Source organism: Cervus canadensis, chromosome 28 (assembly GCF_019320065.1).
Source record: "Cervus canadensis isolate Bull #8, Minnesota chromosome 28, ASM1932006v1, whole genome shotgun sequence".
NCBI classification, from domain to species: Eukaryota; Metazoa; Chordata; class Mammalia; order Artiodactyla; family Cervidae; genus Cervus; species Cervus canadensis.
This window is the reverse complement of record NC_057413.1, coordinates 21215473-21229162: the sequence shown is the minus strand read 5'-3', so window position 1 is coordinate 21229162 and position 13690 is coordinate 21215473. Positions and strand designations below refer to the sequence as shown.

At 38.4% G+C, this 13690-nt stretch overlaps 1 protein-coding gene across 1 annotated transcript; it reads right to left on the bottom strand.

Annotated features, from left to right (window-relative positions):
- Positions 1-9347: 9347 nt before the first annotated feature.
- Positions 9348-10301, bottom strand: LOC122429093 (olfactory receptor 5V1-like). Its single transcript, XM_043449249.1, has one exon. It carries the CDS (start codon positions 10299-10301, stop codon positions 9348-9350), a length of 954 nt encoding a protein of 317 aa, XP_043305184.1.
- Positions 10302-13690: the final 3389 nt, after the last annotated feature.

Genomic DNA, 13690 nt, shown 5'->3' with positions numbered 1-13690 from the left:
GCTTCCCAGGTGATGCTAGTGGTGAAGAACCTGCCTGTCAATATAGGAGACATAAGAGACAGGGGTTTGATTCCTGGGTCAGGAAGATCCCCTGGAGGAAGGCATGGCAACCCACTTCAGTATTCTTGCCTGGAGAATCCAACTGACAGAGGAGCGTAGCAACCTACAGTCCATGGGGTCTCACAGAGTCGGACAGGACTGAAGCAACTTAGCACATATGCAGGGGATCATCCTATGGCTTGAATATGGCTATGACTACATGACTACAAATGTTTGTTTAAAATCACAAAAATATATAGTCAAAGGGTGATTGTTACTATATGTAAATTATACATTAATAAAAATTTTGGAAAAAGAAAAGTAGTGGGAGAAAGAATAGTAATTATATGAGCTTACTCCAAGATCGAGCATGAAGCCTTGAAACGAAAATAGGATAGTTGGTAGATGTGTGGGTTGTAACATGATGAGATCCTAAAATCCTTTAGTCATCTCCTTTGAAATGTCTTTCTAGGACTCGTCTGTGTCTTTGTGACATCTTTTCATGTCAACTATTGCATTTATCACATTATATTCTAAACATCTGAAATCAATGTCTGTTTTTCTCTTTACATGATGAATTATTTGAGGGTGGAGAATTAAGACTTGACTTTTAAAAAATTTCTATTTTCTGATGTCCAGTGGATAACACATCCCTTATATTAAGTTGGTAATGAACAGTCACTTTGAATAAACAATAAATGAATGAAGTCAAAGAGTTCTGAGATTAATGAGGAGACTCAATCCCAGGGATTGAACCTGTGTCTCTTATGTCTTCTGTATTGGCAGGAGGATTCTTCACCACTAGCCCCACTTGGGAAGCCCCTACTAATACTAAATTTGTTTATATCTTGAAGTGCACACCAGACTAGTGGGGAAACACAATGGTCAGTTAGATTTTAAGAATTTGACTTATAATTTTTAAACTACATCAGGTTAAAATTTAAAAAACAATTCCCATTTGAATTAGATGATATTAACACCGTTTTAAAATGTACTCTCTGCCACTTTGAATGGGATAAAAGTTTATGTCCTGTGCCAGTTAATAACGTGAAAACACCCTTGCATAATGTACTTCTGCCATGCATTCATTTATTTAATTATGGATGTAGTTTAGTCATTGAGTAGATGTTACTTTCTTTCATATATTTTAGAAAATAAAATATAGGAAAGATGTAAGTTCAGTTCAGTCACTCAGTCATGTCCAAATCTTTGCGACCCCATGGACTGCAACATGCCAGGCCTCCTTGTCCATCACCAACTCCCGGAGCTTGTTCAGACTCATGTCCATTGAGTCGGTGATGCCAACCAACCATCTCATCCTCTGTCATCCCCTTCTCCTCCTGCCTTCAATCTTTCCCAGCATCAAGGTCTTTCCAATGAGTCAGTTCTTTGCATCAGGTAGCCAAAGTATTGGAGTTTCAGCTTCAGCATCAGTCCTTCCAATGAATATTCAGGACTGATTTCTTTTAGAATGGACTGGTTGGATCTCCTTGAAGTCCAAGGGACTCTGAAGAGTCTTCTCCAACACCACGCTTCAAAAGCATCAATTCTTTGGCACTCAGCTTTCTTTACGGTACGACTCTCACATCCACACAAGACTACTGGAAAAACCATAGCTTTGACTAGATGGACCTTTTCAGCAAAGTAATGTCTCTGCTTTTTAATATGCTGTCTAGGTTGGTCATAGCTTTTCTTCCAAGGCCAAGGAAAGATATACAATGAGATACATATCCTTTTTCCACATCCATCAATTTCCTTCAAATAAACACTGTTATTAATTTCTTTTTAAAATTTATTTTATTATTTTATTGAGATAAAGTTGATTTACAACATTTTGCTAATTTCTAATGTACAGCAAAGTGATTTGTTTTATATCTCTATATATATCTCCTTAGTTACTAATTTATTAATGCACATAAAAAACAGAGGACATGAGGGAAGGGAGTAGTGGTGGTTAATTTAACCATTTCAAATGTAGTCATAGAAATTCCATATCAAGGAAATTTAATGATGAACTTAGAATAAAAAGATGCTATAGCAGTAGTAGATAATTTCCATTATCACTATCCTATTTTTATCTGAAGTTATTTTCCTTAGCTCAAAATCTCACTTTTTGTAGGTTCTTAATTGTGATAATACATGTTTCATGAGTTGGAATTACCTAATGAAATAGTCCAAACACAATTTTATTAAATGTATCTATATGTATGTATGTTTGTAATCTGTATGTAGCATTTTATATATAGATATAAAATCTATATAGCTTTCAAAACTAGGTAAAAGAATTTATAGACAATCTAGTAATAAATTTCAGACATAAGATTGTAATCATGGGACTTCCCTGGCAGGCCAGTGGTTAAGACTCTGCGCTTCCACTGCAGAGGGTGTGGGTTTGATCCCTCATCCTAGACCTAAGATCCCCGACCATAAGGCCAATCTTAAAAAAAAAAAAAAGACTGTAATCCTAACAGTAAATTGTGTTCAAGTAGGAAAAATCTATACCATGATTCACAAAGAGCAGTAAAACTGTAGAAAATCACAAGATTTTATTATAAACTTGGACAAATTTATTTTAAATGCTGCAAATAGAAATATCAAGTGGTAAAAAGCTTCCATGCTACAAGGTGAGACACATTCTTTGCAATTATGTTGCCTAAATTATTATTCAACTTGGTTTAATTAGAACTTTGGATATGGAAAGCTATTATAACAATGATCCAGGATATCAGAATGACTAATTGAATGAACTGAGAGAATAAATGAATGAATGGTTGCATGAATATAAAGAGAGTTGATGTTAACAGAGGTCTAGTTCTCATTCATTCTGGCGTTAGTGGCTCTTAGAGAAAATAAAACACCCTGGAGGTTTCTTAAAGTGTCTTCCTTTTTCTATAGTAATGACTCTACTGTTGACTGGTATTTTGTGTGCAGTTACCCATCTCCTTTTCCTTGGGGAGAGCTTTAAACTTTGAATAAAGTTTATCTCAATGTTCTTTGTTAAGAAGCCTGCCCCCAGAGGTCTCTCCCAGGAGTTAACTTGTGAAATTGTTAAAACCTTGAGGCAATATTAAGATAGAAGCTCCAGCGATTGCCTAACAAAGCTGGAGCCTCTGGAGATAACCCTGAAAGTGTCTAGTATGTGTGCCCTGATAAATCACCTTGCTCTTCAGGGAAAATAGTTCTGAAGCACTTAAACATTTAGGTACTGACTGACTTGGTGTAAACGTTCACATTTTAATAATACAATTATCTGGAAGTTTTCTAATGAGCCCTCTAGTGGCTGTAGTAGAACAAGACTGCTTGACAACAGCCAATTTCCAAGGAGACAAGTTTTAATTGCTTGGAAACTGCAAAATGATGGCTTTAAGCAGCTGCTGCTTGATCTATGTAAAATGAATGGATTGTTTCTTGGGACAAGGTTTGGTGAACACGTGTCTTTAGTACAGGCTAGCGATCGCCATAATCTCGAGTGTTGGTGAGAAAATAAATACTGTAGGGGCCTTAAAAGTTATTCTAGTTCTCTATATTAGAAGAAGGAATTCAAACTCCATTATTTCCAATTCTTTTTTGCTTTGTGATTAAATAATTTAGTGAAATATTCCAAAGAGACTGATTCAATTCCTCTTTCTTAACTATTTCATGAAAGCAATAAACCATGGGGCTCATTCTCAGTGTAGTATATACATCCAAGTCCAAGTGAAAGTTGCTCAGTCATGTCCGACTCTTTGTGATCCCATGGATTATACAGTCCATGGAATTCTGCGTTCCAGAATACAGGAGAGGATAGCTTTTCCCTTCTCCAGGGGATCTTCCCAACCAAGGGATCGAACCCAGGTCTCCCACATTGCAGGCAGATTCTTTACCAGCAGAGCCACAAAGGAAGTCTACGAATACTGGAGTGGGTAGCCTATCCCTTCTCCAGGGGATCTTCCCAACCCAGGAATCCAACCAGGGTCTCCTGCATTGCAGGGGATTCTTTATTAACTGAGCTATCAGGGACACATCAGTTTAAAACACAGCTTTTAGATTCAGATTCAATTCAGTTCAGTTCAGTCGCCCAGTCGTGTCCAACTCTTTGCAACCCCATGAGCCACAGCACGCCAGGCCTCCCTGTCCATCACCAACTCCCAGAGTTCACCCAAACCCATATACGTTGAGTTGGTGATGCCATCCAACCATCTCATCCTCTGTCATCTCCTTCTCCTCCTGCCCTCAATCTTTCCCAGCATCAGGGTCTTTTCAAATGAGTCAGCTCTTCACAACAGGTGGCCAAAGTATTGGAGTTTCAGCTTCAGCATCAGTCCTTTCAATGAATATTCAGGACTGATTTCTTTTAGGATGGACTGGTTGGATCTCCTTGCAGTCCAAAGGACTCTCAAGAGTCTTCTCCAACACCACAGTTCAAACGCATCAATTCTTTGGTGCTCAGCTTTCTTTATAGTCCAACTCTCTCATTCATACGTGATCACTGGACATACCATAGCCTTGACTAGACGGACCTTTGTTGACAAAGTAATGTCTCTGCTTTTCAATATGCTATCTCGGTTGGTCATAACTTTCCTTCCAAGGAGTAAGCGTCTTTTAATTTCATGGCTGCAGTCACCATCTGCAGTGATTTTGGAGCCCAGAAAAATAAAGTCAGCCACTGCTTCCACTGTTTCCCCATCTATTTGCCATGAAGTGATGGGACCAGATGCCATGATCTTAATTTTCTAAGATTCTTGGATTCAGATTGCTTGAGTTTAAACAATGGCCCAACAGTTGTTAAATAAGTGACCTTAGGAAAGCTAATTAATAATTTTGTGGTTCAATTGTTTGTAAGAAAAAGGTAGTACTAGTACCTCTCTCGTGTGACTATTGTGAATATCAAATAAGTTAATACACTTAGAGTTCAGTCACTCAGTCCTGTCCAACTCTTTTCAACCCCATGAATTGTAGCCCACCAAGCTCCTCTGTCCATGCAATTCTCCAGGCAAGAATACTGGAGTGGGTTGCTATTTCCTCCTCCAGGGGATCTTCCTGACTCAGGGATTGTACCTGCATATCTGGTCTCCTATATTGGCAGATGAATTCTTTACCACTGAGCCATTTGATAAGCCCTCTAATATATACTAAGCACACTAAATAGTGTTACAGTCATATCACACACAATAAGCACATAAGAGACGTTAGCTCTCATTAACCTGCTACACAAATAACAATTTGTTGTTTTCTACAGTTGTTTATTTCAAAAATTACTTCTGCATTTTTTAAAGACTATGTTCATTTTAACAGAAAAGAAAATTGAAATTAAGGAACAACAGCCTAGAATAAAATTGTACTGGTATTTAACAGTAATGTCCAAATTCAAACTCAAGTCTGCTGACTGTAATCTGGTGTGCTTCCACCACGTCACAGCTATTTCTAGACCCACCAGCAAGTGCTGTTAGAGTCAATCCCTTCCCGTACTGACAGAATTGAAAACAGTATGGACAACTAAAGCTGGAAGAAAGAAGTCTTGACTATTTTATTTCACCGAGTGTCAATAAAATTTCAAAATACAGGTTCTAGTTTCCCGATGATGACATAAACTTGCTCGCTCTGCCTCTTCCATGAAATGGCAGCTGTAAAATCTGAGCAGAAAGTAAGGAGAAGCTGTTTGAGCATCCTGAAAAATAAATGTTAGCAGGTGGGTTGGGAAAGAATACTAGAATTCAAATTGCCACCAAAATTGGCAGTGTTTACCATTTTTTCCATCAGCAACATCTTAGCCTGAAGTTTAATACAATCAGAAACAGAAGCAAGAACAGGTCACAGAGTCACAGAGCAAGAACATACCACAGTCATAGCGAACTCTAGGAGAAGCCGGCTGAGACTCTCTGGCTCAAGAGCACAAAGTGAATTCCTAATGCTCATAATGTGGAGTACCAAAATCTGTATATGTCTAGATTCTCTACAGAACAGAAGCAATAGGATGTGTACCTTTAGAGAGATTTAAGAAATTGGCTTATGTGATTATAGAGTTGGTAAATCTGAAATCTGCGATTAGGCTGGCAAGCTGGGGATCCAAGGAGAGCTGGAGTTGGTTCTATTCTCATGAAACTGTAACTCCACAGAAGGGAAAATCAGGTTCCCCTCCATCAAAAGTTTGACTCATGGGTTCTGCTCCCACTGATGTCTCTGATCAAAGAGAAAGTCTCAAAGGACATTAATACATACTTAAATGTAATCAAAATATAACATTAAGATTTGTGAAATGCAGCTAAAGGAGTGCTTAAATGTTCCTACTAGAAAATTTTAAAAGTTCTCAAATTAATAATTTGAATTTCAACCTTAACAAAAGAGAAAAAGAATAGGAAAAGAACCCAAATTATGTATATAAATTAAAATAATAAAGGACAGTAATCAATGAAATTGAAAACTGCAATGCCTTCCTCCAGGGGATCTTCCTGATTGAACCATTCTTAAGTCTCCTGAATTGACAGACGGGTGCTTTACCACTAGCATCATTGTCTGAGGCATTAAAATTTTGTAGGAATGGGCTTCTCAGAGGGATGATAATTTTAAAAGATGGGGAGACACTGATCTATGTAAAGTCTCCCTTAATTGATCTATACTTTTAATGCCTTTCTTATCAAAACCCAGCAATCTTTCCAGTGGAAATTGACAAGCTGATTCCAAAATTTATTTGTAAATCAAAGATACTTGGAATAACCAACACATTTTTGAAAAAAGACCAATTTGAATATTTAAACAACTTTACCTCAAGCCTTACTATAGTCCTAGACCTATAGTAAACCTGACAGTGTGGTATTAGCACTAAATAGATGAATAGATCACAGAACAAAAACAGTAAAATCTTGTCTAAGAGAGAAAGAGTGAAAGTCAGTTTAGCAGAATAGCAGCCTTGCCATTATTCGTGCTGCAAGGACAGACAGATAAAGCAGCTACAGAGGCTAACAGGGGCACATGAGTGGTTTGAGTGACTACTGCTTTCTTATCAATACCACTCCCAGGCTTTACTTATATTCAATGTGGCGCGTAGCCATTTTTTCAACTGTTCACCATGATGTATAGTATAACCTTCAAAAACTCAGCACTGGACCACTCATAGGTCTTCAAGGAGACCCCTCATATGGTACTAAACCCTGAAGGGGTCAGGCTTGGGTGTCCTAGTTCCCGTATCCTGTTGCCGAGCTAATTGTATTGTTTGGTAAAATCAACTACTAGCAAGTCAGAGCAGAGAACACTGGGGGTGAAATAAAAACTGACTCTTGTAAATAGAGGGCAGGGGGAGACAAGAAAGAGACAGAACACTCCAGCTTGGTAGGTGGCAATTAATTAAAAAATAAGCAGGGGGCTTACAAGACTTCTCCTGGGTGGCTGCCAGAAGAGATCTTAGCACCCACCCTAAGAACCTTAAAGGTTATATAGAGGTCTTAACTGGATTCAGTCATGCATACCATCCAGATGTCTCAGCAGTACATTGCTCTCTCAAGGCTGCAACCCTGAAATATGGCTCCCGCTGTGGGAACAATGGGCAGAACTGACATCCAAGGACAGAGGAGGAGGTGAGGAGGCTCTGATTGCTGGGATCCAGCTCTTGAGTCAACTGCTAGTTTATCATTTCAATTACCTCCTCCAACACCTTGGCAAAAACTCCTCCTGACTCCAGTCAGTCCTGGGGCCAAATGTCACTTAGCAGTGCTCATCAGCTCCATCTCCTTAAACAGCTATTTAGAACCAAGAGACAGAACAGTCTCGAGTAAGATCAAGTCAGACAAAATCCAAGACCTTTTTTACAATGTTTTTGAGATTGAAGAGTGGGGAGGAGTCTAACTTCACCCCTGGAAAAGAAGGAGACTGCAACCACGGATGCTGCTGGAAGGCAGCCTGAGGATGAAGTTCCATGGATGGGAGCAGATCCAAGAGAATCACAAATGGGGCCAGAGCCCTGATGCAACCATATTTGAAGCCCATCCCCTCTGGACTTCTCAGTTACTTGAGCCCATTTTCTTTGTTACTGTAAAAAATAACTGACAATATCAAATTGTACTGTGTGCTTAAAAATTTGTGAAAAGGGTAGATCTCAGGTTAAGTGTTCTTACCACAATTAAAAATTTAAAATAATAATTTTTAAAAGTTTAAAAAAGGCTTATTGAGATAAATAAAAATAAAAGAAAGAGAAAGAAGGAAGGGAAGGAGAGAGGGAGATGAAAGAGTTAGACCACGTTGAGATAGAAGAACATATATTCCAAGATTAAGCCTAGGCTCTTTCTCACTTTTCTAACATCTAATGAGAAATATATGCTGACCAAAAAGATTAATATTATCTGATTGAGTGATAAGCAAATGTGAATATAGAAGTTTATTTAAACTTTATAACCAGTTTTGCATGAGAAAGGGGCACCATCTTTGAAATGAAGACTTCAGGAATGGATATTATCAGCAAGAAGAAAATATATAAAAAGAGTAACATCAATGTCTTTTTGCACAGGACTAACAAAAGCTCAAAATATGTACACTTAGGCTTATGTGTGCCAACTGTTCAGTATCTGTCCCTACATTGAGTTTCTTATAAATTGAGTGTCACTAGAAATAGCTGGCTAGTGAAAAAGTTAATTTTTAACATGATAATTGACCTCAGATAAGAGAAGGCTTTTTTGTACAGTTCATGAGGTTCTTACAGGAAGGGTGTAAAGATACTGGGGCAGTTTGCTATTCTCTCCTCCAAGAAGGAGGAGATTTCCTCTTCTTGGGCTCCAAAATCACTGCAGATGGTGACTGCAGCCATGAAATCAGAAGACAATTGCTTCCTGGCAGGAAAATGATGACAAACCTAGACAGTCTATTGAAAAGCAGAGAAATTACTTTGCCAAAAAAGGTCCATATAGTCAAGGCTATGGTTTCCCAGTGGTCACATATGATTGTGAGAGCTAGACTATAAAGAAGGCAGAACACCAAAGAATTGATGCCTTCAAACTGTGGTGCTGGAGAAGACTCTTGCAAGTCCCTTAAACAGCTAGACAGATCAACCCTGAATATTCACTGGAAGGGCTGATGCTGAAGCTGAAGCTCCAGTATGTTGGTCATCTGATGCAAACAGAGGACTCATTGGAAAAGTCCCTGATGTTGGGAAAGATTGAGGGCAGAAGGAGAAGAGGGCATCAGAGGATGAGATGGCTGGATGGCATCACTGATGCATGAACATGAACTTGGGCAAACTCCGGGAGATGGTGAGGAACAGGGAGGCCTAGCGTGCTGCAGTCCATGGGGTTGCAAAGAGTCAGACATGAATGGATGACTGAACAAGAGCAGCAAAGGAAAGATTATATATCAAAAGAGAGTATTGGTGGCTGCCACTTTCTCCCCACAACTTTCGCAGCCTCTTTGATATCCTTATTCCTCAACGTGTAAATCACAGGGTTTAGCATGGGGGTGACAATGCTATACAATACTGAGATTAGTCTGTCTTTCTCCAGTGAGTAAGTTGAGATGGGCCACACATATGTGAAGATGGCACTGCCATAATAGAGAAGGACAACGATCAGGTGGGAGGCACAGGTAGAAAAGGCTTTTTGCCTCCCCTCCGAGGAGTGGATCCTCAGGATGGTGGAGATAATGTAGAGGTAGGACAGGACAATACACAAGAAGGGAGTCCAGCCAATGAGGACCCCAATGGATAGTAGGGCCAACTCATTGACAGACGTGTCCCCGCAAGACAAGATCAGCAAAGGGGGGATGTCACAGAAGAAATAATTAATCTCGTTGTGGCCACAGAAAGGCAGACGGAATGTCAGTCCTGTGTGCACCACAGAGTTGAGGAAACCACCAGTCCAGCAGGAGGCTGCTAACCAGCTATACAGGACCTTGTTCATAATAACCGAATACCTTAAGGGCTTACAGATTGCAATGTAGCGATCATATGCCATAGCTGCCAGGAGGAGACACTCTGATCCTACAAAGAAAATGAAGGCAAAAAGTTGAGCCACACATCCACCATAGGAAATGCTTTTTTTCTCTGATAACAGATGGACCATCATCTGGGGAACGTTGGTAGTGGTATAGCAGATGTCAAGAAAAGCCAAATTCCCTAAAAAATGATACATGGGTGTATGTAGATGTGGATCAAGCACAGACACCAAGATAATGAATACATTTCCTCCTAAAGTAGAGACATAAGTCAGAAAGAAGATGGTGAATAGCAAATATTGCAGTTCATTTAGGTTGGAGAATCCCAAAATTATAAATTCAGACAGAGCTGTTTGATTCTTTCCTTCCATGACTTTGCCTGGTTCCCTTTGGTGAATTGGGCAAAGAGAAGCACAGATTAAAATAATCATATGCACAGTAGCAATGATCTGCAAAACAAGAAAAGTGTTATGAATAAAAATCACCACCATCTGTACCAGATTCCAACCCTGAGAAGCAGCATCCCTTTGCAAACCATACTCATACGTATCACTGAACAGGGCTTTCCTGGTGGCTCAGATGGTAAAGAATCTGCCTGCAATGCAGGAGACCCCAGTTCAATCCCTGGGTCGGGAAGATTCTCCTGGAGAAGGGAATGGTAACCCACTCCAGTATTCTTGCCCGGAGAATTCCCTGGACAGAGGATCCTGGCTGGTTACAGGCCATGGGATCCCAAAGAGTTGGACACCACTGAGCGACTAACACTTTCACTTTTTCACTTTCTTATCATCAAACACAGCTATAAGTACATCTAGTGTTCTACTTGTAAATAAAATCTCTAAAATACTTTGGCCACCTGATGCAAAGAACTGACTCATTAGAAAAGACCCTGATGCTGGGAAATATTGAAGGCAGGAGGAGGTGATGACAGAGAATGTGACGTTTGGATGGCATCACTGACTCTATAGACATGAGTTTGAGCGAGTTCTGGGAGTTGGTGATGGACAGGGAAGCCTGGTGTGCTACAGTCCATGGGTCGCAAAGAGTTGGACATGACTGAGCAACTGAACTGACTGAAAGTTATACAGTACAAACAATGTTCAGTTAGATAGAAACTGACAAAAGGGAACCATACATCCTAAGCACCCCCTGTTAATAAAGCCTAGGTCAGGTCCACCAGAATTTTCTTGGTAATGTGTGAGTATGTGTTGCAAAATAATTTATAGAAGAAACTCTGGGATTCGCTAGTTTCTTTAAAGCCATTCCTGCTCCTCTTTTCCATTCTTGAATACTGATATAAAATTTAATTTGTTGTGTTTTATAGAGGTTGAAGAGGACATAAGGATAAAAGGCACTAAAAGGCCTTTCCACCTCTTTGTTAGGTCAATCACCCTTTGTTAGGGTGTCCTGACACAAATTGCGGTTCATATCTGCAAGACCAGAAGAAACAGGTAAAAGACATGGATCCTGGTTTATTGTGACCTCTTCTAAGAACAGAGAAATTTTTAGATTAAAGAGAACATGGTAGCTTTCTAGATGTTATACTTTGTGGTAAGATATAGCACATACTTTTTGACCTTTCCTATTCACTATAGCTCTTCAGAATGGGTGTTATCATCTTCATTTTGCAGATGAAGTTTTAAAGTTCAGAGAGGTTAAACGTGTTCAAGGTCACACAGCCAGTGAGTACTAAAGAGTGATCACACTTAGTTCTGTCTAAGTCTGTATCTCCAGCCTGTTTTGGAGACCTAGAATGGCAAGCAAGTCTCATCTTCCCTGCCAATTCTTTTGCTGAAGACTGCTTACCTAACTTGTGTGTATCCTATGTAAGTTGAGAAAAATGTGTCTTGAACTCAGCAATTTCGGCTGTGAATCACAAAAATGGTAGTGATCGCATGTATTCCTTTCATTTGACAACCTGACTTAAAACTATGCTTTATTTTGCCTTTAGAGATAGATTTTCTGAAGTCTGTTTTTGGAAAACTTTCAAGTATCCTCTCCTTCCCTCCCTCTTTTATCCCCTCTTTCTCTCCCTCTCCTTCCCCACCCCCACCCCACTGCCCATACTCTCCCCTCTTCCTATAGCTTTTTGTAACAGGTTCACATAGGGCAACATTGCACTTTGTATAATAAGGTGTTAGCACACATTCCTCGGACACATCTTCTTGCTTTTAACTCTGCGATTTCCAAGTTTTCCTGACATTTTTCTGCTCTGTTGTGTAGACTAAGAAGAACCAATTCTTGGTGACCAGTCCAACAACCGTTAATCACTTCACTTCAGTAACAGTTATCAATGTTTCCATCAAAGATATTTCCTGACTTTCTTAATGTTATTGGTGCCAAAGAGAAGTGAATGGAGAGAAGTGTCATAAGCTTAACATGATCTAATGTCTCTACTACACTGATAATTGTGGATAGTTTGAATTTAAATTCCCAATACATTCTTTACCAGTGACTTCTCTAGTTCCTAAATTGCTCAACAAATCAAAATTCAAGGAGAATTTTTTTCATATTGTAGAGTGCTTTAGAGTTATTTTAAAAGATGTAGAGAGCATGCCCAATGTTCACCTTTAGATAATTTTTTCCAACGTTTTCATCATCTATTTTTTTCTGATTAACATTAACATATTTGTGTTAGAATATTTAGAAAATATAGAAAGTAAAATAAAAACATTAAAAATTAGTATCTCCATCCAAGAAAACCTCTACTAATGGCTTGGTATATGTTCATATAATCAATTTTCCATGCACAAAATATTCAAAATGGAGATCAGAAAGTGCATATTTTAATCTGCGGTTTTTCCTTAAGCACCATTTTACAATAACTTCTCATGGCAATAAATATTCTCCTGAAACACAATGTTTGAGTTATATACAAATATTCATATGAATACAGCAAATTTTTTATATACCCACCCTTATTAATGGATGATTATGTTTATGTTTGTTATGATAAATTTCAGTAATAAGCATACTAAATTAAATTCCCTGAACTTGGAGTTAACTGTCCTATATTTTAACAAACTTTTAAAGATTAATCCTAATAAATTAGAGACCCCCGATGCTGGTCATCATTCTGGAAAATTAAAGAGCCGTTTGGCTACTGTAGGATTCAGTGTTTGTTAGACAAATTATTGTAAGTGCTGGGTAGAGAAAAGCACTTAAAACCTTTGAGTACTTTCTACTCAGAATCTAATTTACTCTTCAGATAAATCCTCTGAGATAAACAATGTTGTCATCCCCAATTCCAGATGAAAACACTGAGTGTCAGCAAAATAAATATCTGATAGAGTTATGTGGCCATCAGGTAAAAATTACAAGTTTTGTCTGTCCCAGACTAATACACACTTGATTGAGTAGCTAAAAATTAAACTTTATTGCTGACAATAGAATTTCTTTAAAAATACTTTTACTACCACTTATATTCACATAACTGGATTATTTCAATTTGTTTCCAACTCTGATCACTTATATTCCTGACTGTTAATGGCGGTGGGCTATGCCTGCCATGTCCTGATAGCTAAATCTATTAATAATTGTTACTAAGCATCTGATATTTAATTAAATATTTTTTGAAAAATTGATCCTTATTATAATTTTTTTTATTTCCTGGCTCTGCTGTAAATTAATTTAAGTGTTCACGCTTGTATTATTAAAGGATACTGCTCTAGAGCTTGGTTTAGGTCAATTAATAAAAATGTTTGATAAAATAATAATACAGAGAATCTCCTAGTTTAAAATGTTCAAACTCTAATTCAAA